Here is a 27,346-nt window from a genome sequence, read left to right as displayed (position 1 = left end):
GTTTATGAATCCAGTATGAACCTAACCAAAAGAAAAAATCAAATATCATTAAAAAAAGCTAAAAAAAGTATAGACTTAAAACATATAAGTTTAAAAGCTAATCTAAATTTGGAAATAGAATAAAAAATAATTATAAATGAGTATTATTTTGTGTTATCCCTGAATAAAATGTTTTGGTGTTCTCTCGAACTAGAATCAATGACATTCTTAAGCATCTTTGGTTAAATTAGTCAGTATTGTGGTTCTGTATTTTATATAATTTCGTTATACTGCTATGTCAACATTAAAAATATTGGAACATCAATTTTGTTTATTAACTTACTTTGTACTTTTAATATAAAATACTTTTTTTATTCACGTAATTTTGATAGTTTCTAAACATGAAGTGTAATCCCCAAATTCTGAAATTAATGAAGAGCAACACAAATCTATCTCCTTTTGTGGAGTTCATCCAACACCCAACCATTTGTATATTAATTATTGGTTTGTTTGATTGAGACCTTAATGCATATGTTAATCATACATACCTAAAGTTTATTGTTAATAATAGGACATGGGTAGGTCATATCCAAATGTGTTTCCTCTATCATGCATTAGGTTGCAATTTTTCATTGTAAATAGTTTTTTCTTTTTAATTATAGTTCAAGTACGATATGGGAAATTAATTTGATTATAATCTCTATAGTTATGGCACTTGACTTTGATTTTTATATTGGTCCACGATAAAAAAAAAAAAAAAAAAAAAAAAAAAAAAAAAACTCCATTGAGAGTTTTAAATAATGTGGGCTAATTTTCATGGTTAAAACACCTTTTAAGGGTATTAGGCTTGTGAAAGATTAAGTGTACGAAAAACAAGGGTATGCATAACCAAATATTTAATTTACGATTTAAATAGTTTTTTCCTCTTACAGACATGTCTTTTTGTAATCCATAAATTATCTTTTTATTTATAATATCAATTAATATATTTTTTGTTTTTAATGATACATTTTTCCGTAAATGATAAATCTATTATCGATGTTATTATTTCTTTTATTTTAAGTGTCACATTTATTGCCACGTAAATATAAAAATAAAGAATCTTATAAATACTTTGTTAAAGTAAAAAAAATAAAGTACTATACTTTTATTTTTCTAAAAAGGCACTAAACACTTAAAAATTAAATGAGTATCAATTTAGCCTTAAAACTTTTTTTTTTAAATGTGTAAACAAATATGAATTGCTGAATGAGAAAATGATCACACTTAGCTTAACATTAGTACTTAGTCCTCGCATTTTTTTTTATACATACAAAAACTAGGACAAATTTTTAACTTCTTTATAAATTGAATTTAAAATGTCCCACACATCGGGCATTTATACTATTTTTTTTTGTGACATGACATTTTTAAATTACATGACACTTGTTAATTTAATACTTCCATAATATCATGACATAGTATTAGATGTTATCATTATTTATAAAAGTTTGACAGTGGACATGTCAACTGCTTTTTAATAGTTATGTCACTTTAGACAAAAGATTTTAAAAAAAAAAATGGACGGAAAATTTACGGATATGCTTTAAAAAATAACAACAAAAGGGAGAAGCGTCCTCCAAGTTGAGAACTTATCATTGACAAATTTTAAAAAATAATTACTCCAAAATTGTGAGGCTAAGATAGAACTGTTAAAAGGGACGCTAACTGAACAAGAGAGTTCATAGTCACGACACATGAAGATTTTGAATGTCAATTTGCAGTGTTCTAAGTTTTTTCTCAACATTTGATAATTCTTCTTGAATCTGTACTAAGTTGTTAAGTCTATTCTGCGCTTCATCGTGGTAAGGTTCGCTAAGGACTTTCACAAAGGTATTCAAACTTTGTATGGCTTCAGTTAAATCCTTTTTCATGGCTTCTTCAAGTTCATAAGCTAAGTTATCTGCCTTTCTTTTCACCTTATCTATCACCTTCTGCCTGCGACCAGGGAAAGTTGATATAGCTAGATACCTGCAACAGAATTATGCAAAACCAATTATGTAACCAACTAGAATTATCTTTAACCACCGTATGAAGATTTCAAAAAAAGAAAACACTGCATTGTCAAGTAAACAGAAATCTGTGACACAGCAAAAGAATATTTAAAAATGTAGTAAACTGATCAGTTTGTGAACTGTTATGCCTTGTATACATATATAGTATGATCGATGATTACGAAAAAGGTTAATAGTCTGATATTGTAAGTTGAATCATGGATGTTCATGCGCATGTTGCAGGAATGGATATTCTGATTGGTCTAAATATCTTTTCCTTTTATAAAGGGTCTAAGATCGAAGTCTCATCAATCACTATGCATGCACACATTTTTCGAATAAAATCAGTGCAATCAGAAAGGAACTCTAACTGAATATATTATATTACCCGCCAGCTGAACAAATACCAAGAGCAAGAAGATCTTCCAAGGTGGTTTGCAGAACAGATGTCAGTAGCGAAGCAGAGAAACCGGCCACACCCAGTTGACCAAAAGTCCCTACGATCTAAGTTAAAAGGAAAATATTTTTAGATCAGATTGGCTTAACAATAATAACGATAACAACAGTAATAATAAGATGATGCCAAAACTCAAATCTCAAAGAAAATAAAAACATAATATTTACAACTCGGGAAGGTTCAGAAATGATTCACATTAGTATATGGCTTACAGGATCAACACAGACTAAAGACAGTAATTTGCAGAGATCACAAAAATTATCACTAACTTAATATAAACTACATGCCGTATCACAGAAACTATTCAAGAGACAGCTTGCATCATTTGAGGCATTGCAAAATTATGACAACAGCAACATGACAAAATAATGTAGTTGTGATACTTATTTCTCAACTTTTGAACATGCCTATGATCAGTCATGAGTTTTGAGGCTTTTACAACAACTGACTAGCACTGTAGCACCACTTTTAACGATAACTCTTTCTGAATAGCCAAGACATCCTTCAAACTCATTGTCATAAGTTGATTTAGCTCTTCCACAAAATTGTATTTCACACTACACAGCAGAAAGTCAATCATGCTTCTCTCCAAATCATTGACACTTAAAAGCCTAACATACCCCCGTGGTCATTGCACGCAACCTTACCTTGCATAGGCAAAGAGACTGTTTCCAGAATTAAACTCATGACCAACTGGTCACCTAGACACAACTTTACTATTGCATCAGGGCTCACCACCTAATTATTGTCATATTTAAATGAGAAAAATCAATATTTTTTCCAGATTGCTTTTAGTGTGTATAGCTTCATGAGGCAAAATCATGACAATTGGTTTTGCCTCAGTTTGACTAGAAGTGATCAAAAATAGCCGTTGCCTTAAGTTGAAAATTTCACGCCAAGTTTTATAGCAAACTTGCCTTAATCATAAAAGCATCCAGACAAAAACCACTTCACTTGAAAGTCAATTTTAACTAAAATCAACTTTACTCAATCCAACCACACAATTGTGGAATTTCCATTTAAAATGCATGGGAAGTTAATTGCACATTCAGTCCCTAGTTCAACATAAGCTTAGCTAGGCCCCCAAGTAACTAGCAATATTTCCCAGGTATTTTTAAAATTAATTCAATTATGTTCCTGTCAGTTTGTGGTTTAGTCGAGGTTGCATGGCCATTACACTTAGCTGATAAGAAGATGGAAGAGCCCTCTTTTTTTCCTTTAATGACACGATTGTATCCTTGCTCGTATAGAACAAATCCACATTAGTCCAATTGCCTTCAATTTAAGGCAGTCTGATGAATGAGTGCATTTGTTTCAAATTATGTGAGCACAACTAAAGCAATGCAAACAAGAGGACCAAAATTTAACTTATCTCAAACAAGGAAACCAAATTGCACTGAAAGGCCTTAAAGAAAAAACAGTTCTAATTATTTTACAAAGAAGTCCAAGCTTACCATTTCCCGTACTTCTTGCTCAAATGCCTTTGAAACTGCACTGCTGCTGAAACTGGCAATCACCTGACTACCAGCTTGATCCACTTTCTTTTGCAACTGGTTTGTCTCAAAATTCATCTGATTACTTTCATGCCTCAAGGAGGGCCACCGTTTTTCAAAGGATTCCTTGTATAGTCTCCCTTGTAGGGTATATTTGGAATATAACCAATCTTCATATTCTTGAAGTATTTTCTATGAATAAAAAAACTATTTTAGCATAACATACCCACCTAACTTCTACTGACAGCATCTATGTCATTTGATGTCTTGGTCCTATTGGGATTATACCAATAAAAAATAGATGAATAGTTGAATTGAACCAAACCATTCTGATAAGCAAGAGTAAAAATCATCGGAAAATGATTAGGATTCACTAGGTTCGATGTCAAACAACATGGTAAACAATACAAAACGAAAACTATGATCCTAAACAGATTACATCCAGAAACTAACCTGGACAGCTGAGACAGCAGGACCAATTATGTCATTCTGAATCTTTGAGGTAGTGGGCATTGCATTTTTTTCTCCTTTGAAAGCGTATGAAGCAATAATATCAAAATTTGCCAATTGCAGATTAGTTTCAGCAAGCTCTACGATGCGTGATTTTGTAGTTTCAATCTGATAATGAGTACCAAGGCATATTCAACAACATACATATCAAGAGAAAATCAAATTGGCCTGAATTTAAAAAAAAAAAATTAAACATCTTATAGCATACCAAAGAAACAGTTTGTCTCCTCCAAGAAAGGCTCTCAGTTTCAATATTCAAAGCAAAATCATTTACACTATTAACAATGTCTTTCACTGCAGCCAAATCCTGCTTGGCATATCGATAGTCTTGTGTCACAAGAGTTTCACATGCAGATATTAGTCTATCTGCAATTGAAACAGGTGTTTCAAGTTTGAGCCTCATTCTGTCCATTCCTGGGATTGTTGACCCATCTAGAAAGCTATACAAGAAGTTTTCAAGTTCAAAGAAGCTGTTGGCACCATAATGAGAATCAGAGGTTGACAGTTCTTCATTTAGCCTCCCAACATTGGAGGTAGCTATAAGTTTTGATTCAAGAGCTGACCGAGCAGATACAGGATACAATATGACATTTTCAGTGTTCAGCAATCTCTTTATGTTGTCCTTAATGAACAACATTGCTTCCTCAAGCTGCATTGAATTGTAAATAATAATTTAAACCTAGTTCAGCAACTTCACCACAGAAGAACTCATTGATATAATATCAGTATGCCAATAATTAAAACGGATAAAAACACAACACATACCTCCTGATTATTCTGATATATGTCAGCTTTATTCAAGACAAAGACCGCTTTCTTCTTCCACTGCTGAGAATATCGAAGAAAATCAATCTGAAAAAACACAAAAAACCACACATCATGATCCTGCCTGCCAATGATAACAAACACAAAAAGTAAGAAAGTATGCCCCACCCAAAATGACTGACCATACCTCACTTCCAGTTAAAGGGCGGTCAGCAGAAATGACAAAAAGAAGTAAATCTGCACGTGGTACAAATTCCTCAGTAAGACGCTGCTGTCTCTGAAGAATCACATTAGTTCCAGGTGTATCAACAATGGTCATCTGTTATCAAAAGAACAAAACAACAGCTGAGCGCATTCCAAATTTCTAATTGCAAGCAGAAGATAGTATTTAGAGGGGATAGTATAAAATATCTAAGTCTTGAAACACATAAAGGACAGAAACAAACCATAATGAATTGACTTACTTCTTTAAGAATTGGAGCAGGAAGGTAACAAATATATTGACCATCTGGGTGTCTTTCACACCTTTGTTGTTCAATATCTAAGTCATTATATCGTAAAAATGTGATCTCATTAGTTGTAGGAACAACTCCCTCTTTGAGATATCTTTCTCCAAGAAGTGCATTAATCACAGTGGATTTACCAGAGTTGAATTCCCCCTGGTAATATCAAGATTTTAAAAAAAGAAAGACAAAAGGTGAGATGTCAAGTTTGAAGCCTATACAAAAAGTTTATATAGAAAGCAACTGATTTTGGCATTTCATTCAACTAATTCCCTTTTGAGTTATAATTGAAATATTAGAATAAACTGAAAAGGGGAACTGGATAAATTGTAAGAATCAACCAAACATATATCATTGTTCCAAGTAGAATATAGAATAACAAGAACAGAGAACACGATCTCAAACAATATGAAAAAAGACTCCCCTGAAGACAATAATGTCAAGTTTTTAAAGACAGAAGAGCCAACTACTCCCCATAAGTAAACCATGGATAAACAGTTTCGGAAATGTTTATGTAAGAAGGTAAGGTGGATTAAAAGTAGAAACTTCTCACAACAAATAGCACTTATTAGTTAAGTAGTTTCTATCTAGATGTATTAAGAGAAGATTTCTTTTTGAAATTTAGAGCTAATACCAATGTATATTCCAGGAACCAGAATTTGTTGAGATTCAGCACACAATTACCACTATAACCAGTAAGAACGGCTCATCAATTTGAGAAACCGCATCATTAAGAAGTGAAACCTCCTCCATCTGTCATTTGAAAACAACCCCAATTCAACAAAAAATAACAATATACTGGTCAAAACACTGAGTAACGAAAAAAAGAATTACTTCAAATACCAAATTTTTTAATTAAAAGATCACCAGAGGTGCAGCCTTCTTGATAACTTCAACAGCTTCATTCAACACCAATCTCTCTGTTTCTATTAACTGTTTCTCCCTATCCTCCAGCTTTACAAACCCAGCCACAATCTCCTCCGTCCCACTCTGAAAACCATTATCAACGTTCAATTCAATCTCACTCACATTCCCGCCATCAGTACTTGCATACACAGTACCAAAAACTTTGTGCAGGAACTCATCACCATACCGACCAAAATTTGCCAAACTAGTAACAAAACCGCTAGCACCAGAGGCAAGCAAACCTGACATGTCCGCATAAGACATATTATCTTTTCCACATGAGACAAAAATAGGTATCTTCACACTCTCACGCACAGAAACAACTTCCCGACCAACAAGCTGCAGGTCACCACCGCCATATATAAGAAAATCAGCACCTTCTGATTTAGACGCATTCATTGCAGCATCCACAGTGTGGACAATCCTAGCAACCAAGGGAAGAACCACCAATTCAGATTTTGAATCTACCATCGTACTCCTGGCAACAACAGTGGGAAGACCTGCACAAAATTATATTCAAAGATATTTCAAATTAAATCAAGCAAAGCTGCTAGCCAAAATGCCTAAGAGACAGAAAGAGAATTTATTATAGGTTCAACACCACCACGAGTCCATGGTCCTGATCAATTTCTAGTGACTTCTATCGAGTTTTATTCATTCATTCTTCGTAAATTGAAAAACTCAGGTAACATGTGGAACGTAAGATAGGCGTGGACATGGGTGGAGCTTAGGAAATATGGATCCAAACTTACCAGAGCTATTCAGGTCAAGACAGGCTATTTTGTCTATCAATGAAAAATAAAATACATTGAAAAAATAGAAAATATTGAAAGAAAAGGAAAAAAACAAGACACCATAATAAAATGAAAGAAAATTAATGAATAATTAAAAAAAATCAGGACTACATAAAAAAAAAATTATAAAATGGTACAAATTTGAATTGGTTGAAGTCAAATTGTGCTCCATGTGCCCAGATCCATCACTACCCGATCCTACATAATTGGGGTTGCAGTTTTAAAACCTGAACAAAACCGGTGCTGTAAAAATCTTCTAAAAATTAATTTATTCAGCTTGTGAAGAATCTAATCTCAAATTTCCTTTCTATTTTTCTAAATACAAGCCCTGACTGGAGATGATCCTCCAAACATACGCTGTACACTAATTTCCGAAGTAGAGAGTTAAAAACAACCTTGGTCAGAGAGCAAAACTCCACTAGCGGCAGCGGCAGCAGCAATATCGACGCGCTCGGCGACTAGCAAATACGCGCGATCTTGAAGCAGCGATTTCAAGGAGCAGGCAGCTTGGTAGAGCTTGCCACCGCTTGCTTCATTGCTCGAAAGAAGGACAATTCCAACCCACTTGGAGACGGCTTTGTCGATTAAAGCGAAGGCGTTGTTGTCGGCGGCGAGGACTTCGTCGGAGTCCAATTGGAGGATGATAGTGGGGACCTTGAGTTCGGGGCGCTTGTAGCCGCCGGGAAACAGGGTCCGGGGCTGCGGCGGGTCGCTAGGGCTGAAGAGTTGGTGGTTGGATTGGGCGGAGGAGCCATTGGAGAGAGAATTGAGTGGAGAAGCACGCGAGAAGCGGAGAGGGAGAGAGTAAGGACGAGAGAAGAAGGTGTGGCGTGGAATGATTGCGGCAACAAGTGAAGAAGAAGGGGCTGTGACCGAACAAGGTACCATCGCATGAACCGGATTTCGGAATTCAACCACGAGAACGGAGATTGCGCTATCGCACACCACTGTCCTTCCGTCACTCAAATCTCATTCGTTTATCCTCTCTTTATCAATAACCACTATCTACATCAACCTCATTTCTTTATTCACCTCCATTATTATTTATTAAATAACTTTTATCAAAAACTATTAAAATCAAACAGAACAGTATTATTTTTCGAAAAAAAAATAAATAAATTTCAACTTTTCTGAAACATATAATTTTTTCGTTAATTCAAAGGTTGTTTAGAACTAAAATAATGTCCAAGCTCAAACGCGCATGAATTTAGTGTGTTTGGTTTGGTTTACATTTTACTATCTCTCAGTTATTTAATCATTAAAATATATTATTAACATACCATTTTAATGGATAATATATGTAGATAAATTTCAGCCGCAAAATCAAACACCTCTCTCGCTCTCCCTCCATAGAATTTTATGGCGGATCCCGACATCAGAGTTTATAACTAATGACGGATTTTAATTTAGGCTCTGAAGCTGGATTAATTAGTTCTTAATAAATATAATTTAGTTAAATTTAACAACTTTGTGATGGTACAAAGTGATCATTAAATATTAAATTAAGATATGAAAAAATTAATATCACAAAAAATTTAACAAAACTCGTCGATTAAACAAAATTCAATTTATATTGATTAAACAAAAGTAAAACATCATAATTTTTTAATTTAATTTATATATTGATGTCAGTTTAGCCTCTTTGATTAGAAAATTTTACCAAGTTGGAGAACATTAAATTATTGTAGTGTTTATATCCACATATGTTGGTGTTGAGAAATGATGATGGTGGGTATCAGTTAGCTTTATCTGAAACTGCTGGTTCTCACACTCTGAAAGGCAGAGAAGTTAACGAACAATGGCCACCATTGCTTCTTCCTCATCCACTGTGCTCTTCTCTGCATCCTCTTCCAACCTCCCTCCATTTTCACACCCTTCTACTTCGCGCCTTTCTTTCTCCTCTTCCCTTTCCTCCTCCTCCTCCTCTCTGTCTATTAAAATTTCTCCTACCTTTTCATCACACTCTTCTTCAAGTTCTAGACACTTTGTCAACCACTCTTCCTTCACCATCAGTGCCAGTTCTGGTGAGAAGAAGAAGGTGCTCATCGTGAATACCAACAGTGGCGGGCATGCCATTATTGGCTTTTACTTTGCAAAGGAGCTTCTTGGTGCTGGCCACTCGGTCACCGTGCTCACTGTTGGTGAAGAAGGCTCAGACAAGATGAAAAAACCTCCTTTTAACAGATTCTCAGTTAGTGATCTTTAATTTTAATAAATTCTTTTGTCTTAGAATTCAATTCATGTTCTCGGGATTTAGCTACTTGCATTGAATGAATGTTGCGAATTCCAATCACTGAGTCAAGATTTAATTGTATGATTTGAGAACCAATCAGGAAATTGTGAGTGCTGGAGGGCGCACGGTATGGGGAAATCCTTCTGAAGTCGGAAGTGTTGTAGGAGGGGAAGTGTTTGATGCGGTCTTGGACAACAATGGCAAGGATCTTGAGACCGTGAGGTTTGTTGAGTTAACTCTTGTTCTGAAATATCTGCAATGCTTGAGTTTTAGGCATCGTAAATATCATCAATGTTCACTTTCAGGCCGGTGATTGATTGGGCTAAGAGTTCAGGTGTGAAGCAATTCTTGTTCATCAGTAGTGCTGGAATCTACAAACCAACAGATGAACCTCCACATGTTGAAGGGGTATGTTGAACATTCTTATATCATCATCAGTATTTGTAAAACCATTATGGCAATGCAACTGCATAAAATTGAAGTAGCATGCACTGTGGAGTAGGATGTTGTTAAGGCTGATGCTGGTCACGCTGAGGTGGAGAAATACCTTGAAGAAACTTTTGGAAATTGGGCATCGTTCCGGCCACAGTACATAATTGGATCTGGCAACAACAAAGACTGTGAGGAGTGGTTTTTCGACAGTAAGAAAGAACACATTTCTTAAACTCTGCCATGTTTCAACAACTACTCTTGTAAAAAGAAAAACCTTTGCATTGTGATAATTGCAGGGATTGTTCGGGACAGACCAGTGCCAATTCCTGGCCCGGGGTTGCAACTCAGTAACTTATCTCATGCTAGGGACTTATCCTCGATGCTTACTCTAGCTGTTGAAAACCCAGAGGGTGCAAAGGGTACCATTTTCAACTGCGTCGGTGACCGTGCGGTGACTCTGGACGGAATCGCCAAACTCTGTGCTCAAGCTGCAGGACGCCCTGTTAACATTGTTCATTATGATCCAAAAGCTGTTGGAGTTGACGCGAAGAAAGCTTTCCCTTTCCGCACCTATGTAGCTTCTGATACCTTTTTATCTTCTGATACACTTTAAACCTGATCATAATGCATGGAAACACCCTATTTCTAAACACAAATCATTGAATTCTTGTAACAAAAATACCTATTTAGAATGTCTTTCAACCATTTAACGATCCTGTTTGTGTATTATGCAGCACTTCTATGCAGAACCCAGAGCAGCCAAAAGTAAATTGGGATGGGAATCAACGACGAACCTCCCAGAAGACCTAAAAGAACGGTTTGAGGAGTACGTAAAGATTGGGAGAGATAAGAAGTCAATCAAGTTCGAGGTAGATGATAAGATTTTAGAGGCATTGAAAGTTCCTGTGTCTGTGTGATCGATTCATATCCAAAATGTATGAAACATATATCGAACAAGATTGTAGCAAGATCTTTTTCATTCAATTCCAATGAGTTATTAACATAAATCGACTATTTCAATAATCTTTTACAAACACTTAAAAAGTAAAATGCTAACGGGTAAAGTGGCATCAGAGAAACATTTTCCTAACATAAAAAAAGAAAAAAAAGAAACTTGTAATGCTTTTAAGTTGCCCAGTTAGGATATCATAACTAAATTCATTCCAAATACCGCACTTAAACGAAATAACAGAATGTGTGTATAAAACTAAAACTTCAGTGTTTTAGAAACCACGAAATAACCCCTTCTCAAACAATCCTTCTTCAAATTCAAATTTCAGCACATTCCCATTAAGATCTGGAAAGTACTTGTTTCCATGATTGAGTTTTGGGCCCCAATAATGGAAAATGTATCATCAAACTCCACATATTCCTGTGGTATTAAAGAGTAACAATATCATTGATTATCTCTTCTTAATCACAACAATAGCAATAAGTTGTGTTCTTAATAAACCCTAGCCAAAAAAATCCATTATCAGGTTTTTACAAAAAATACTTATTTTTACATTACATATAATCATTTCAACCAATTAAAAATAACAATAGCAAAATAAAGTTACAAATCTTGTTGTACAGAAACCCAATAAACCAAAAACAATCTTAGCTTGCCTAGATGAATGCATGAGATGTAATTTGAAAAAAGCTCCTGAAACACAATGGTTTTTATACAACCATGAAATCCAACCAGAAGCTAGGTTTAAGTGTTTGGCTTTCGTTTCGGAGTGCTTGGTCACAAACCCTATAAACCAAATGACCTTCTAATATCCTACAGCCTACAGAATGTCTTACTAATAGAAGCAACTATTACAAATAAAATAACACGTTTTCTAAAATACGCTAATTAGTCGGATAGTGACCATTTTGTAGAAATGTGTCAAATTGGTCTCCGTTTTTAGTTTTGTGTCAATTTCGTCCCCAAATTCATCAATCAAGTTCTTCCCGTTAATTTTCCAAAAACGACATTAAGAGTGAGCTGATGTGGCATAGGATAATGGATATGTGTCAAAATCCTTACTTGTACAGTGTCAAAATTCCTAATCCTCATTGTTGTCCTCTTCATCTTCATCGCAGAGGAAGTGATTTGCTGAAGAGGTGCTGGTTGAAGTTGACAATGTCTCGAAGTCGCAGTCAACCTTGCTCATCTTGTTCACGAGGGACACAAAACCACATTGTCTCTTTTCCTGGTGGTTGGTCTGGGGCATTTGGTGGAACACCAATATGCCATTGTAGGGAGGTTGTAATCTTGAGAATGGCTCGAACGGTGAAGAATACTGGAAAATAATTTTGAACTTGTCCTAATTACAAGTTTTGATCTATGGGTTTCATTATTTTCCTGGTAAGATGAGTGTTCATTGAACCACCTAACAATAAACAAGTGCTCGTTGAACCACATAATAATAAAAAGGTTAAAATACTTTGTTAGTCCTCGTTTTTGTAACAATCTCAATTTGGTCCTCGTATTTTTATTAGTCTCAATTAGGTCATCATTTTTGTAAATTAGTATCAATTAGGTCATTTCCGTTAGTAGAGGACTAACACCGTTAAGTAGGGGCCACGTGTCAGCTCCTCGTTTTATTGAATTTTTTAATTTTTTTTTAACTTTTTTTTTAATTTTTTTTTAATTTTTAATTTTTTAATTTTTTTTTAATTTTTTTTTAAATATTTATGTCACGTGTCAGGTTTGTAGTGTGTTACGTGTCAATCTAATATGGTGACACATGTCAAATTATTGTATGAATCTCAATTTGGTCCTCATATTTGTTAATTTGATTCGATTTCAGTCCCAAATTTTTTTTAAAAAAAATTAATTTCATGTGCTCCAAAGTTAGAACAAATTTAATTTTTTTTATAAATGTAATGATGATACTTTTATTACAAGTGATATTTCTATTACATATTTTTAACTATATTTAATTTATTTAAATTTATATTTTACATTAAACTTTATTTAAATTTTATTTTAAAATTATAAATATATAGATTAATAAATTTACATTCGAAATATTTGTATAATATTCAATATCAACAATATTTTAGAGTTGGCTTAAAAATAACAATTTTATAAATTCAAATGTAAAATTTTAAAATAATTTTATAACAAATTAAAATAAATATATTTAAAATTTTAATATTAAATACAATTAATATTATTAAAATATTTAATAAAAATATCAATTTTAATAAAAATAATCATAACATTATATAAAAGTAAAATTTGGTCTAAATTTGGAGTGCCTGAAATTGAAACTTTTAAAAAAAAAATTGGGACTCAAATCAAATCAAATTAACACATATGAGGACCAAATTGAGATTCAAACAATGACACGTGTCACCATATTAGATTGTCACGTGACACAATGTGACATGTGGCATAAATATTTTTTTAAATAAAAATTTTAAAAATTTTAAAAAAAATTAAAAAATTCAAAAAATTTCAAAAAATTTTAAAAAATTCAAAAAAACGAGGAGCTGACACGTGGCACCTATTTAACGGGTGTTAGTTCTCTATTAACAGAAATTACCTAATTGATACTAATTTACAAAAATGAGGACCTAATTGAGACTAATAAAAATATGAAGAGCAAATTGAGATTTTGTGACAAAAACGAGGACAAACAAAGTATTTTAACCTAATAAAAAATTATATAGAACAGACAAGATTGAAACACAAAAACCATTAAAATCACAAACCCTAATCCCTCAATCCCAACAGGACAACAGTCAGTCAACACACAATGAGACATTAAAGAATTACGCACCTTATCGCAAATGAAAGTCACTTTGGTATCAATGGAAGCTTCAACTTTGCTTTCATGCCAACAATCCCCAAATCGTCTTCTCTGCGATTGTGAAGCAAGAATCCAAATCCCTATTTCAATTTCACTATTAATGTAATTATTTTTCTTATCACACCCAATTTCACATATCAGACAACAGTTACGTGCCACATCATAATAACTTGCAAGTAAACCATGCTTAATAACTCAGACGTTATCTTCTTTAACAGCATAAAAAATAAGGGACTTGGTTGATGCACATTAATCAATTTGGGAACAAAATTGACACAATTAAAGATGCAAACTAATTTGATCCATTTTTTCGAAAGTGAATATCATTCAACTAAGTCTTTATATAATATAACTCAAAGTTATATAACCATATAACTTTTTCTATTTTCCAAAAATATTGAATATTATATAACTTTTACTATATGTAAATAAATAAATAGATTATTTACATTATTATATTTAATCTTTAAATTATATTTATTTATGAAGATAATCTTTAAATAAAAACTTTGATAATATAAAAATAATTAAATATTTTTCAACAAACATAAATTAAATAATAATATTAATGATATAATAATAAGTAATGTCTAATTTTCTTATAATAATTAAATTCTGAATTTTTTTTATAACGTTAGATATTACATAATACAATATTGAAAACAAAAATTCAAACTTATCTATTATAAATAAAAGTATGTTTAAGAACGATGGTATTATTTTTATTATTATTAATATTATTAATACTACTATTATTATTATTACTAATAATACTATTATTAGTATAATATATTACTATATACTATAACATGTAAATTAATATTGTAAAATCACTAATTAAAATATTATAAAATTGATAATACAAATCAAATAGTTAGAAATATATATAGTATTAATACAAGAATGCAAAATAATAATTTATATATATATATATATATATATATATATATATATATATATATATATATATATATATATATATATATATATATATATATATATATATATATATATATCAAAGTATAGATAATAAGAGTTTTTCAAAAAGAACAAAACTCATTGAAGGACCTACTTGAGGTTAAAGAATTACTTTGTACCATCATCATCCTAAATCGAAAGAGCATAATCACTTATCTCTTCATCTACTTAAATCGGATAGGTGATAAAAAAAATACAAACCAACATACAAGAAGACATAAAGGACACAACAAGATAAGTTAGTGAACAAAAGAGTTATCCTAAACCAAATAAAGGCTTAATTAAAATTAAAAATAAATTATCAAGTTGACATGTGTCACAACCATAAAGTGACATGTGGCTGTTTAATTTTTTTAAGAAAAATTAAAAAAAAAAGAATTTAAAAGCAATTACAAAAAAATTACAAAATTCTACAAAATGACAAGTGGCATGTACGAAGACAATGTTAACGTCAACTTAACGACATGGACCAAATTGAACCAAAAAATAATAAGATGACCAAAATGAACCAAACCAACAAATTAGGGGACCAAAATGGTAATTAAGCCTATATATATATAGGGTTTAGGGTTTAGGGTATCAAACTAGATAAAAAGAGTTCTTTAAAAGGAACAAAACTCATTCAAGGAACTACTTCAGGCTAAAGATCTACTTTGTACCATCATCGTCCTCCACCAAAGGAGCATAATCACCTATCTCTTCATCTACTCACACTGGATAGGTGATAAAAAAGATACAAACTAACATACAAGAAGACATAAAGCACACAACAGGATAAGCTAGTGAACAAAAGAGTTATCATAAACCAAATAAATCATATCAAATACAAACAAAGCATAGATAAAATATAGTGAATGTGTGTGTAAGCTAGTGAACAAAAGAGTGTGTGTGTGTGTGTGTGTGTGTGTGAGTGAGTGTGTGCGCGTGCGTGTGTGTGCGTCAAGATTAATCCGACTACACACAAGATTAATCCATCATGCGTGCGTGCGTGTGTGTGTGTATGTGTGCGTCAAGATTAATCCGACTACACACAAGATTAATCCCCTTCACGTCCGAGGTCAAAAAATCTCATAGACTAGGATCTCTTGCAACTCTCACCACATAACCTATTCTACTCTATGTGAGTGTGAATGCTTATTATCCGCTTACTGAATCCATACATCAATGCATATACTAAAGTTACCACAGAAAGAATTTCTCCTTCAAATTCCTTAAACACCATAATCATAAATGCCCATAACAACATTTTCACCTCAATTAATAACAACCAAAGTCATAAACATGATTAATATCCACCACAAAACCTCCAAAAACAAATAAAGGGAAAAATAGGGCCAACAGAGAAACTGGCACTCAACAGTGGCGTTGAAAGTCAAACCTCTTGCAAAATGTGGTGCTTAATGACACTTTCTGGCACTCAATGTCCTGGAACTAAAATGCTCTAGACTTGTAGTATAAAGCTAGCATTCAACGGTGCCTCACTACTGCTTAGTGATAAAGCATTCACAAAATACGACGCTCGACGGTATAATCTAGCACTCAGCGTCCCGGATCTAAAATACTCCCACACCTGCACAACGAGGCTGGCACTCAGCACCAGTCTATTACCGCTCAATTGTGTACTAGAAAACCATAACTTTTGTGTTGTTATTACAGGAAATTGGACTCGTTCAATTGATTACTTTAGTACTCCTCTTTTAGTACTTTGGTTTCAAAATAGTTTTACAAATAATAGAGCTTGTACCAATTATTCAATTGCTCAGATTTCAACTTGCCTCATTTGCACACCAAAGCAACTTCACCAATCACAATTCATTCAAACACATAACTGTCATTCAATTCATACATTCCACATCAAAAGCACATCAAACCAAATTTATCATAATAACCAATTTCCTTTTCAAAAATCCAAAATGGCAACAACATGCAAATTATCCAAAAGATAAAAACTCACACAACACAGATCAATACTAGCTTCCCTTACCTAACCAAGCTTCTCACAAGACCTCAAACAACGGAAAGTCCTCCTAACTTGCAGGGTACCCCTTTTTAAGCTTAGATACAACATCAAGACGATCTAATCATGCCAACAAAGACATTGATCAACAAAGATTCAAGAAAAAAAAAACATCACAAAGGTACATGCAAGCAGGAAAAACTCCACATGCAACCGAGATTAAATGAAAAAGATGAGAAAAGGGGTTGAAAACTATCTTACTCCAAACGGAGAAATTGATCGGTTGATCTTGACAAATTACCGCAAGGAACAATCATATGGTCTCAGATCTTTAAGACGAGTAAAACATGAGAAAACTTAGAGGGAATGGAGATAACTCTTAAAGAAGAGTTTTTAGAAAGATAGAGTGTTTTTAAGTAATAAAACTCTTTTATAAGATTTCTATTTATACTTAAGTATTTTATCATTAAAATAATATAATCTCAGTATCTTAAAACACGATCACTCTTAAAATATAATTTCTTAAGTTGTGACACTCGGTAGTAGTATTGTGAAATGCTCATTATTAACAATTTTATTTATTCCATATTACCAAAATCTAAATTTATACATAATTATAATAATAATAATTATTATTATATATTATTTATGTTAAAAAAAAATTATTTAAAAAAGCAAACAAAAAAAAACGGACGTGCGAGTTTAAAACTAAAGTTGAAATCATAAACTTAAAATACGAAAATCTGCTGATATAGATAAATTTAATATAAAAATTGCAGTACCTTCGTTTCAAAAGAAAAACACCCAAATTAACCATTTAAACCAAGTGGATACAAATTCTACCTATGAGAAAAATACATCTAATGAAACTCAAACAAATTAACCGTCGGTTTGATTTAAAGTTTACTACAATTAAGATGTGTGCTAAATTAAGACAAGCTAACTTTTATTGAGACGTGTTTTTTTTAGTTTTAGAAGTACGAACATTAATTTTGCAACTTTCTGCCGTGATGACTTTCATACAGTACCTTGAGTGACATTTCCTAAAAGAGTGTGCAAATAATCATTTCGATTCCAACTTGCACTTGATCTTGCAAACAGCAACCCATCATTCAAAAGTGTTGATTTGATTAGAAAACGTACAAATTTCAAAACGAAAAAGAGAGCTTAACATTGCTAAGAAATCATGGATATAGGCCCACAAGTACATTTCCAACTAAAGCACCCAGACTGTAACTGCATTCAGGTTAGTGGCGCACTTATGCTAATAACTTTTAGATACAGTGCTCGCAATTGGAAGTTGTTTGTAGCATACGAGACACACCAGCAAAGAGGCTATTCAAATCATGTGAATACAAGAAATTGCTAAAATATAGAAAGAGAGCAGAAACCCAGCAATCGAAGAAAATAATTTGCAAGCATAAGTCACAGCAGAGCCAAAAATTTTCTGCGGCTAATACCATTTCTTGTTTTGCCAGATATATATTAAGAGCATATATATCGGTAAACTTCTAAAAGTCGGGTCATGGAATAGAATATCTAAAATACAAAGATTAAAGCTAGCTATTGTGCCTGAAACAAGTACGTCTGTAGAAAATATTAATTGGCCTACAAATTAATCTCAAGTAAAATTTGCATGTTTGCTCCTATGAATCTTTCTAAATTCCAAGGCCCTTCAATTTTGATTCCAATTCATCATGTTCGCCATCTTCTTCATCCTTCCCCTCATTGTCTTCTCCTTCAGGATCATTCTCATCCAAAGGACCCAGCATATCAGGTGAGTTTTTAAATATATTTTTCAACTCAACAATCCCTTCATCAGAAATGAAATTAGCATTAATGTTTAACAACTTAAAACCTGGTTTCCCCACAACAGCTTCAGCCACCAGCTTAGCACCTGACCATGTGATCGAGTTTGTGCTTAAATCAACTTCAATTAACTGGCGCCCTACTTCCAGTGCCTTGCTGATCAAAGCTACACCTTCATCCTTCAGTTCGTTCTCAGATAAATTAATCTTAGTGAGGAATTGTTTTGATGATATACAGGCAGCCACAGAGACAGCACCTTCTGCAGTAATGTCATTCCCAGCCAAATCTAAAATTTCCAGTGATGGTGCAGACTCCTTGAGGGCGTTAGCGAGGGCTTCTGCACCATCATCCTCCAAGTTCAAATAACTCAGGTATATCTCTGTAAGATCAGTATATGCAGGTATAACTTTACTCAGAGCAACCCCAGCCTCTGCCCCAAACATATTGTCACGCAAATCAAGCTTCCTCAAATGCTTACAAGCCCCGAGTGCTTCTGCAAGGGCAACTCCACCATCAGAGCCTACTCTGGTAGATGAGCACCGAAAATCTTCCAAAGCTGGGGAATGTTTCACTATTTCAGCAATAGCAATTGCACCTTCGTCTCCAGTCATGTTATTATGGAAATGAAGAACCCTGAGCTTCTCAGTTGAAGGAAGCAATTCAGAAACTGCTTTTGCAGCTTCTTCTGATATACCATCATTCATCAAATAAAGCTCCTCTAAATTAATTTGCGATTTGAGGAGAGACCGGAAAGCTCTAACCCCCTTCTCACCCATGGCATTATTTGACAGGTTCAGATACCTCAAAGCACAGCCTTCCAGTGCAGAAGAAAATATAGACATCACTTCAAGAGCTTCTGCTTCGGTTCTTCCAGCAATAAAATCTGAAAGGTCTACCTCTTTCAATTGATCTTTGATTGATATTAGGATGGGTTCAGCAACACGGGCAGCATCCAAGCCAAAACTTCTATTGCTAAAAATTATCTTGGTATAAGAGTTTGGTCCCCTCAATGGTTCCAAAAGTTCTGCTGCTTCCTTTCCCTCAATAAAGGCTCTACGACCGCCAGATATGTCAAAAACAGTTTCAGCAGTCGCATCAGCCTTGCCAGATGTTAATTCTCCGCCCTCCTTCACTCTTGGCCCTCTTTTCAAAACCTCCAACATAAGCTTACTTGACTCCTTAGCATAAATTTGCACAGCAGAACTCCCATCACCATCAGGCTCCTTCTCAAAATGTTGGGTTGCAGTAGCAAAAGCGTCATCCTCTATCTGCTTGGCATCCTCCTCAGCCTCTTCTTTGCTAAGCAGTCCGTACTTCCTAGAGAAAATTGAAGGAGTTGTAAGGTTCTTGGTCATCCGCTCTACAAGCATAAGCCTAGTACCCTGGCTAGGTGGCCATAATTTGATCGCGAGGGGACGATGTTGGTATGCCTGCGCAGAAGAATCCATAGCAAGACAACCTGGGAACATGCGTGACAGCAAATTTTAAGTATTTCTATCAAAAACCAAACATTTCACTGCAACCATAAAATAAATAGAAGACAAAACTGCTTATGGAAAATCCTCAATTTCAAACACTAATAATAACGAGAATAATAATAATAGTAATAATAATAATAATAATAATAATAATAATAATAATAATATCAACATAAAATACTTGAAAAATTTAAATCAAAGAACCGTAACATGAATAGTGTGATATACTGTTGCAAAATTCGGCTATTGTTACAAAAAGTTAACAAGAAAAAAATAACTAAAATCTGGTAACCATTTGCTGAAGTCAACGACTAGGTATAAAATAAAATAAAAAACGACCTTGCGCATAAAACAAAAGGGACATAGTAGGGGCCTAAAAATGTATGGATCCAATGTATAAAAGATAAATGCTGTTTCAACATCTATAGTAAACATTCGAATAAGCTAAAATAACAGTAAATGAAATTACAAAGATCGAGTTCGGGGAGAAATCCACGAATCGGGACAATTTTTTTCGTTTAGGGTTTAGAATTTACAAGTAACCAAGCAGAGCATAAACGGTACGAGGTCGGAACGAAAGTTAAAACAAAAATTGGGAAAAACCCTAAAACCCAAGAAAAACAAAATAATAACAAACGCATCCAGAAGGAACAGTGCATAGAGAAAAAGGAGGAAACGAAGGGAATGTGAACCTGAGGAGAAAGCACTCGCGAAGAGGAACAGAGAAACCCTAGAAAGAGTGTGGAGCAGAGAGGGAGAGGTTTTGCGGGCTTCTGTCCTGAAATTTGATTTGACAGAAATTGGTTGATAGAGGATTTAAAGGTGGTACTGGAATCTGGTGGAGCGGGGAAAATAAAACTTAAATTAGTGCAGCCTCAATATTTTCCATTAAAAAATATACAGATATGGAAAGCAGCATGTGAAAAACTGGAGGGAATGATGCAAAATGAAAACCGTAATCATTCCAACCCTACTTTTCTACACTAGGCCCATTCGATTGAAAAACCCCAAGCGTGGGTTTTCCGCTTCCTCTCTCAACTTTATTTCCTCCAATGACCATCCTACCCTCCTCTTTACGATTTATTCAAAACTCGAGTTGCTCCAACTCAAATTCTGCGTCAGACTACATTTGGGCCTAGTTCTGGGCCTTAGTGAATATCTGCTACATGGGCTTCAAGTCGACTTCAAATGACATACTTTTGTCACAACAGTACGTACAATAAGAAGATGATGATAGGATCTTTATGAATGTTATGAGCGTCGTTTGGATCCTCTCACTAAGAAGAAATGGGGCAGAACCATGATTTGGAGGTGGAGGAAGGTGCAGGATTTATGTGTTGCGGTCATGGAAAGAAGAAAGGAAAATGGTGATTTATGTGTTGGGGAAGTGATGGTGATTTGGAGAAGGGGAGGTGCGATGCTCATGGAAGAAGAAAAAGAAGGATTAGAGTTTTCAATATAATTTAATTGAAGGATATAATGGAGATTAAAGATTTAATGGGATGCAGGAAAAAAAAAGGGTGCATGAAGAAATAACCCTCTCTCACACTACTCTTTTGGATGAAAAGGAATCAGGCTTTTGCTTTCTGCACCGCTTAATTTTAGTTTGCACCCAAAATAGAATAAAATGTCAAAAAGACCCTTAAGCTCTTTATTACCTCTAAACTTAATTTTTTCCGCTTTCTTTCACTATCGTTGTCAAAAACCCTATTGTTACCATAAATTGTGTGTTTTATCTTTGCTACTAATAGAGCTGTAAAAATGAATTGAAACCCGCAAGTCAACCTGGCTCATTATGAATTTTGGTTGGATTAAAATTTTTTTACAAATTTCAATACGGGTTAATTTTTGACTCGGCTCGTCGGGTTGAACCCGTGGTGAGTCGGGTTGGCTCACCAACCCACAAATAAAGGGTTACACAAATGTTTTTTATTAAGTTAGGTTTTGCATTTGGATCATGTTAGGTTAATTTTTTTAGTCAACACATAGATAATCTGTATTTTTGTGATTTTGGTTTGTATTTGGATTGTATTAAGGTTTATTTAGATTTTAATTAGAATTATAATTTAGTTTTGACTGAAAAAAAAATTGTATTTTTTTAATTAAGCGAACCCTTGAGCCAACCTGTTTAACTCACCAACATGTGATAGGTCGAGCCGTGTTCGAATTTTTTTGGCTCGCTAATAAGTAAGTTGGGTTGGGTTAGTTCACTAAGTGATCAACTCGTGGTGGGTCGAGCCAGGTCGGGCTGGATTATCCATTTTGACAACTCTAGCTACTAATGCGCTAATGCAGAAAGTAAATGCGTATTTATCACTAAATCAAATTTTAAGATTTTCATCCTATTCAATTTCACGCAATGACACATGGAGAGGATGGCAAAGAGGTAGAAGCGAGGTGTGGTGTGGAAGGGTTTTGAATAGATAGTCCATTGAGGTATGAGTAAGGATTAAAGTTGTCAAAATGGACTATCCGGTCCGACTCACCACGGGTTGGTCACTTTGTGAGTCAATCCAACTCGACTCACTTATTAGCGAGTCAAAAAAATTTGAATCAGGCTCGGTCCATCACGGGTTGGTGGGTTAAACAGACTGACTCATTGTCCAACTTAATTAAAAAAAATACAATTTTTTTTCTTCCGTCCCAAAAAAACTAAATTATAATTGTGATTAAAATCTAAACAAACTTCAATATAATCCAAAATAATGTTCAATCTCAAATACAAACCAAAATCATAAAAATATTAAGTTTGCAGTTGCCAATATATTGGTTAAAAATAAAATAGTCAAATCCAACCCAAATACAAAAAGAATTGTGATGTGACAATTTATCTGCGGATAGATTGGCGAGCCAACCCGACTTACCACAGGTTCAATCCGAGTAACCTGAGTTCTTAATGGGTCGGGTTAAAAAATTAATCCATACTGAAATTTATAAAAAAAATTTCAACCCAACACAGTCCGAACTCGTGGTGGGCCGGGTTGATCCATGGGTTCTTACCCACTTTAACACCTATAATAAGGATAGAAAATAAATCCACCTCACATGCATTATTCAAAGTCATTTTATTTTAATGGGTATGATATAGTTATAGGTAATTAATGATTTTTAAGATTAAATATGAGAACAAAATGAATATGTACATATTATTACGTAATCTGAAAATTTTATCTCTTAGACACATATTTGATTTTTCAATAATTATTTAATTTTTTTTCAATTGTTAGTTGATACTAACGTAATTATAATTTCTCTCTTGATATTTAATATTGGAAAAAAAAGAATATTTTTTATATTAGATGCACGATAACATAATGTTTTCTTTACTTGTGTTTTTATTTTTAGTAAAAAAACTATTTAATTAATATTTAAAAAATTAATATATATTTTTTGAATCAGGTTTGTTAATTATGATTTCTAGCACTAATTAAATGAAACATTTCAATTGTTTCTTCTACTAAGCGTCGGCTTAGCCTACGCTAAAAGATTAATTTATTTAAATTTAATAGAAAGAGAGGAAGACCAAGGTAACATTACATATCATAGGACTTAAAAATTTTCTAGTTTAAGCGAGGGTTTCACCCATATAAATCATATATTAAAAATTAAATTATGTAATTATGTAATGGAAGTCCAGCCTAGAAGACATATTATTTTAAAAAATAAAATATTATGAGAACCAAATCAACATACACAATTATAATATTGTTATAAATAATATATGGAGTAAAAGTTTAATCCATACAAGATACAACAATGTTTGAAATATAAATTTTAATGCTGTGTTCACTTGAAGGGGAGTGCACTATCGAAGATGAAAATTAAAGTTAATATTATATTCATTTATGAGATTTTGTGCAGAAGGCATAACGATGATTATAGGGATGCTGAGGATTAGCAATCTCACCCATTATGCGCTCATTTACGTAGATTGAGTTGCGCTATTATAGGTTTACCCTCTCCTCTCCTCTCTCTCTCACGTGTGGATCGGATACATGGTGTTGAGGATTCGATCCCCTTGATGGCTAAATTGAATACGTGATATTAAGGATTTGATCCCTTGGCATGGATCATATATGAGGTTTTGAAGATTAGATCTACATAGTGCAGATCGGATACGAGGTTTTGCACACAATATAATTCAACCTCTTTTTTATACCATAATGCAGCATGCTTTCATTGAGCATAATCTATCTCTTTTTTCAACCCCAATTGTCATGCTTTCATTGAGCATAATCTCTCTCTTTTTTTTTTCAACCCCAGTTGCCATGCTTTCATTGAACATAATAGTAGACAACATTTTCTCCTCATGTACAGAACAAATATTTGTGAACTCAAAGGAATTGAAAATAAATTTACTCACACAAAGATCAATTTATAATCCTTATTAAACTAAGGGTAAAATAATAATCTCATTATTACTTCTATTAAAACATATTTTTTAATTTATCACATCAATCAAATCTTTCACAATCTTTTACAAAAAATATTTTTAAATTTATTTACCATCACTTCTAAATCTCTTAAAAAAAACAACACAAAATTCACTCTTAAATCAACTCAAACTCATCCACTCACTCTCCCTTAATTACTCTTCCCTAAGTGAACACGGTTAAGTGAATGCTTAATCTACAAATAAAATTATTTTTTAAAAAATAATAAATTTTAGGGAAGGTCTGACGCTCGCTAATACTAATATTTTTTTAATAAATAAAACTTTAACAAGTTCTTGACCCTCACTAACACCAAATTCTTTTTTAAATATAATGTAAATGTCGGAAAAGAATGGATGTGATGGTCTTACGGCTGTGTTAGCCATCGCTAAAGTCAATTAGCCACCCTAGTATAAAAATGTATAAGGATGGGCTTAATTCCCACACTAATCCCATGCTCAAAGACATGAAGAGGCGGTTTTCAACCATTTGGGAGTGTTTTCCTGCCATGCTTAGTTTTTTTTTTCTTGGAATGAGTAAATATGAATTTAGATTTTTCAAACAAAATTTGTGAATGAAAAAACATAATTGAAAAGAGGAACATCTCTTAAAAAACAATATGGTGAAATTATTAATAAAATCGACAGAATTAGAAACAAAAAGAATTTACGAGATGACCAGTGTCTGTATTAAAGTTTTATGGAGAAAAATGGAATAGTGAGGAGATAAAGAACGAAAATGAAGTAGGAGTATATGGGGAGTTATGGTTAGATATGTTAGACAAAAATGGCACTTCTCAATGTTAAGAAACAAAAGAAAAAATAACAGTGACTCACGCGTGAGTGAAGAAGTTCTGCAAGACTACGTAACAGTAGCAGTAGCAATAGCAATATAGCATAGCTGTGCATGAAGACTTAAGAATTCCTGCTAGAATTGGTAGTGTAGCAGCTACCTATTGTACCAGTGCTTCATTCAGCAATGGAGCTTCCTACATAGACATAACATGCCTATTCTTTCACTCCCCATTAGCTTCCTTTGCTGCCACTACACTAATTAATCACCATATTCATTTAATCTTTACTTAATTGGGTCTTGGCCTGCACTGTCATGTGTTATTATACACCAATTATTATAAAACACCAATTAAACAAGGAACTAATTGTGATGACAATGCATTCCTAACACATAGGTACATATAGGAACATAGTCTGACATGAAACAAAGTTGTCACGTGACACCCACATTTTAACTAATCCAAACACGGATATTGCCACACTCTTTAGTTGTCGCTGGCCGCAGTGTGTTGTGTGTTGAAGTTGAGTTACTTGGAGTTCACGTGCTGCACCTGCCCTACCCGCAGTTTTTTAGGTTATTTTCCACTGCTTATTGTTCTTACCTTGTCCGTGCTTTGTTGGAATTCAGTTGTTGAAGCTATATATACACCTCAAAGTTAAAGGAGTTATTGTTATTCTAATTGCCAATATCTTTTTATTCTAACACTCAAAAAAATAGTTATCACTTTTCATTTCATTCTACATACTCACTCACTGTTTTATCCTCGTTTTTTTCTTTGGTAAGAAAAGCACTTATACAAATTTTACAGGTAAAATAATAGTAAAATCTGTATACCAAAAAATAAGCATTAAACTCTTAATAATTTACTTTGTCGTTTACTATTTCTTTTTTTAAGTAGCTGGATAAGTTATTATTTATAGAAATGATTTGCAAGAATTTCGGTGATGGCTTGGCTTGGAAATCAAAGTGATTATTCTGTTGTTCTGACATGAAAAAGTTGCTGAAAAACATGCACTGAAACAGAGTAGCTGAGTGATAGGTTCTTTCTCTACTTGATGAGTTCCATTCCATGTGTTGAGTGAGTGAAGATTAATGGGAGGACATGTGGCACACATGCAGTTACTGCAGTTACTGTCACACCTACGATGATTCCAATTTGGATCCATGCAAACTCTTGTGTACAACCGGGTCATACTTCTGCATAATTCGTATTTTTATATTTTAAATTAGTGATGACTAATTAAAAATTTGGATAGTAAATTTAAAGAACAATAAACATTAAACGACCAAGTTAATGTAGTTACGCGAATAATTAATTATAATTGCGAGATAACAAACACAATGTTTCTTGTATGATTTATTGAGATTAAGAGTGATAACATAGTGTTAGTGTAAATTGTTTGTCAACTATTTACTATATCGTTAATAGTAATTATTTTAATAATGTGTGATTGAATAAAAAATATATAAACTATATTGTATTTATTGTTTTCACTTTTTCTTTAAAAAAGTAATACATAACTTTTTAAGAAAATTATTAATTATTATGATAACATGATTTTTTTTAATTATTATTCATGAATACCGTTAAGAGATAGATTTTAAGTCTCACACACATTTCAAGTGTGAAAGGCTCCCATAGCGGTGAAACAATAAACCTAACAAATAATAAATTTTATTAAAATAAATTTTAACTCATGATTCAGATATCATGTTAAGAGGTAAATTAGAAGTCTAATTGAATCCTACCAAGTTTGTAAGATAAGATTTGCATCGACTTTTATATATATATATATATATATATATATATATATATATATAATAATTATATTATGATTATGATTCATCACATATATTCAAATAAAATAAATACAAATAAGTTAGAATTTTATTGGAAAAATAATTTTTTTTTAGTTTTTTAGGGTGATGAGTATTTTGAGACTTACAAATCAGATTAATAATATTTAATGATTTTACTAATTGATTTATTGTTGAAAAAATTA

At 33.1% G+C, this 27,346-nt stretch overlaps 3 protein-coding genes across 3 annotated transcripts; 1 reads left to right on the top strand and 2 right to left on the bottom strand.

Annotated features, from left to right (window-relative positions):
* Positions 1-1,572: 1,572 nt before the first annotated feature.
* On the bottom strand, positions 1,573-8,457 carry FZL (FZO-like protein). Its single transcript, XM_028080945.2, has 11 exons — positions 7,836-8,457; positions 6,608-7,146; positions 6,425-6,493; positions 5,702-5,896; positions 5,425-5,556; positions 5,238-5,324; positions 4,681-5,121; positions 4,416-4,580; positions 3,924-4,154; positions 2,401-2,516; positions 1,573-1,989 (listed from the first exon to the last, which is right to left on the bottom strand). Exons 1-11 carry the CDS (start codon positions 8,326-8,328, stop codon positions 1,707-1,709), a joined length of 2,751 nt encoding a protein of 916 aa, XP_027936746.2. The 5' UTR covers positions 8,329-8,457; the 3' UTR covers positions 1,573-1,706.
* Positions 8,458-9,153: 696 nt separating this feature from the next.
* CSP41A (chloroplast stem-loop binding protein of 41 kDa) lies at positions 9,154-11,112 on the top strand. The gene is made up of 6 exons (XM_028079423.2): positions 9,154-9,631; positions 9,774-9,895; positions 9,979-10,081; positions 10,176-10,314; positions 10,402-10,679; positions 10,840-11,112. The coding sequence occupies exons 1-6, from the start codon at positions 9,239-9,241 to the stop codon at positions 11,020-11,022; spliced, it is 1,218 nt and encodes a 405-aa protein (XP_027935224.2). The 5' UTR covers positions 9,154-9,238; the 3' UTR covers positions 11,023-11,112.
* Positions 11,113-18,253: 7,141 nt separating this feature from the next.
* RANGAP1 (RAN GTPase activating protein 1) lies at positions 18,254-21,059 on the bottom strand. The gene is made up of 2 exons (XM_028081221.2): positions 20,808-21,059; positions 18,254-20,096 (listed from the first exon to the last, which is right to left on the bottom strand). The coding sequence occupies exon 2, from the start codon at positions 20,083-20,085 to the stop codon at positions 18,487-18,489; it is 1,599 nt and encodes a 532-aa protein (XP_027937022.2). The 5' UTR covers positions 20,086-20,096; positions 20,808-21,059; the 3' UTR covers positions 18,254-18,486.
* Positions 21,060-27,346: the final 6,287 nt, after the last annotated feature.

Source organism: Vigna unguiculata, chromosome 7 (assembly GCF_037176805.1).
Source record: "Vigna unguiculata cultivar grain cowpea cultivar isolate G323 ecotype 2 chromosome 7, ASM3717680v1, whole genome shotgun sequence".
Lineage (NCBI taxonomy): Eukaryota > Viridiplantae > Streptophyta > Magnoliopsida > Fabales > Fabaceae > Vigna > Vigna unguiculata.
Note: the sequence above shows the minus strand (reverse complement) of the source record. Positions and strands in the feature narration are given on the sequence as shown.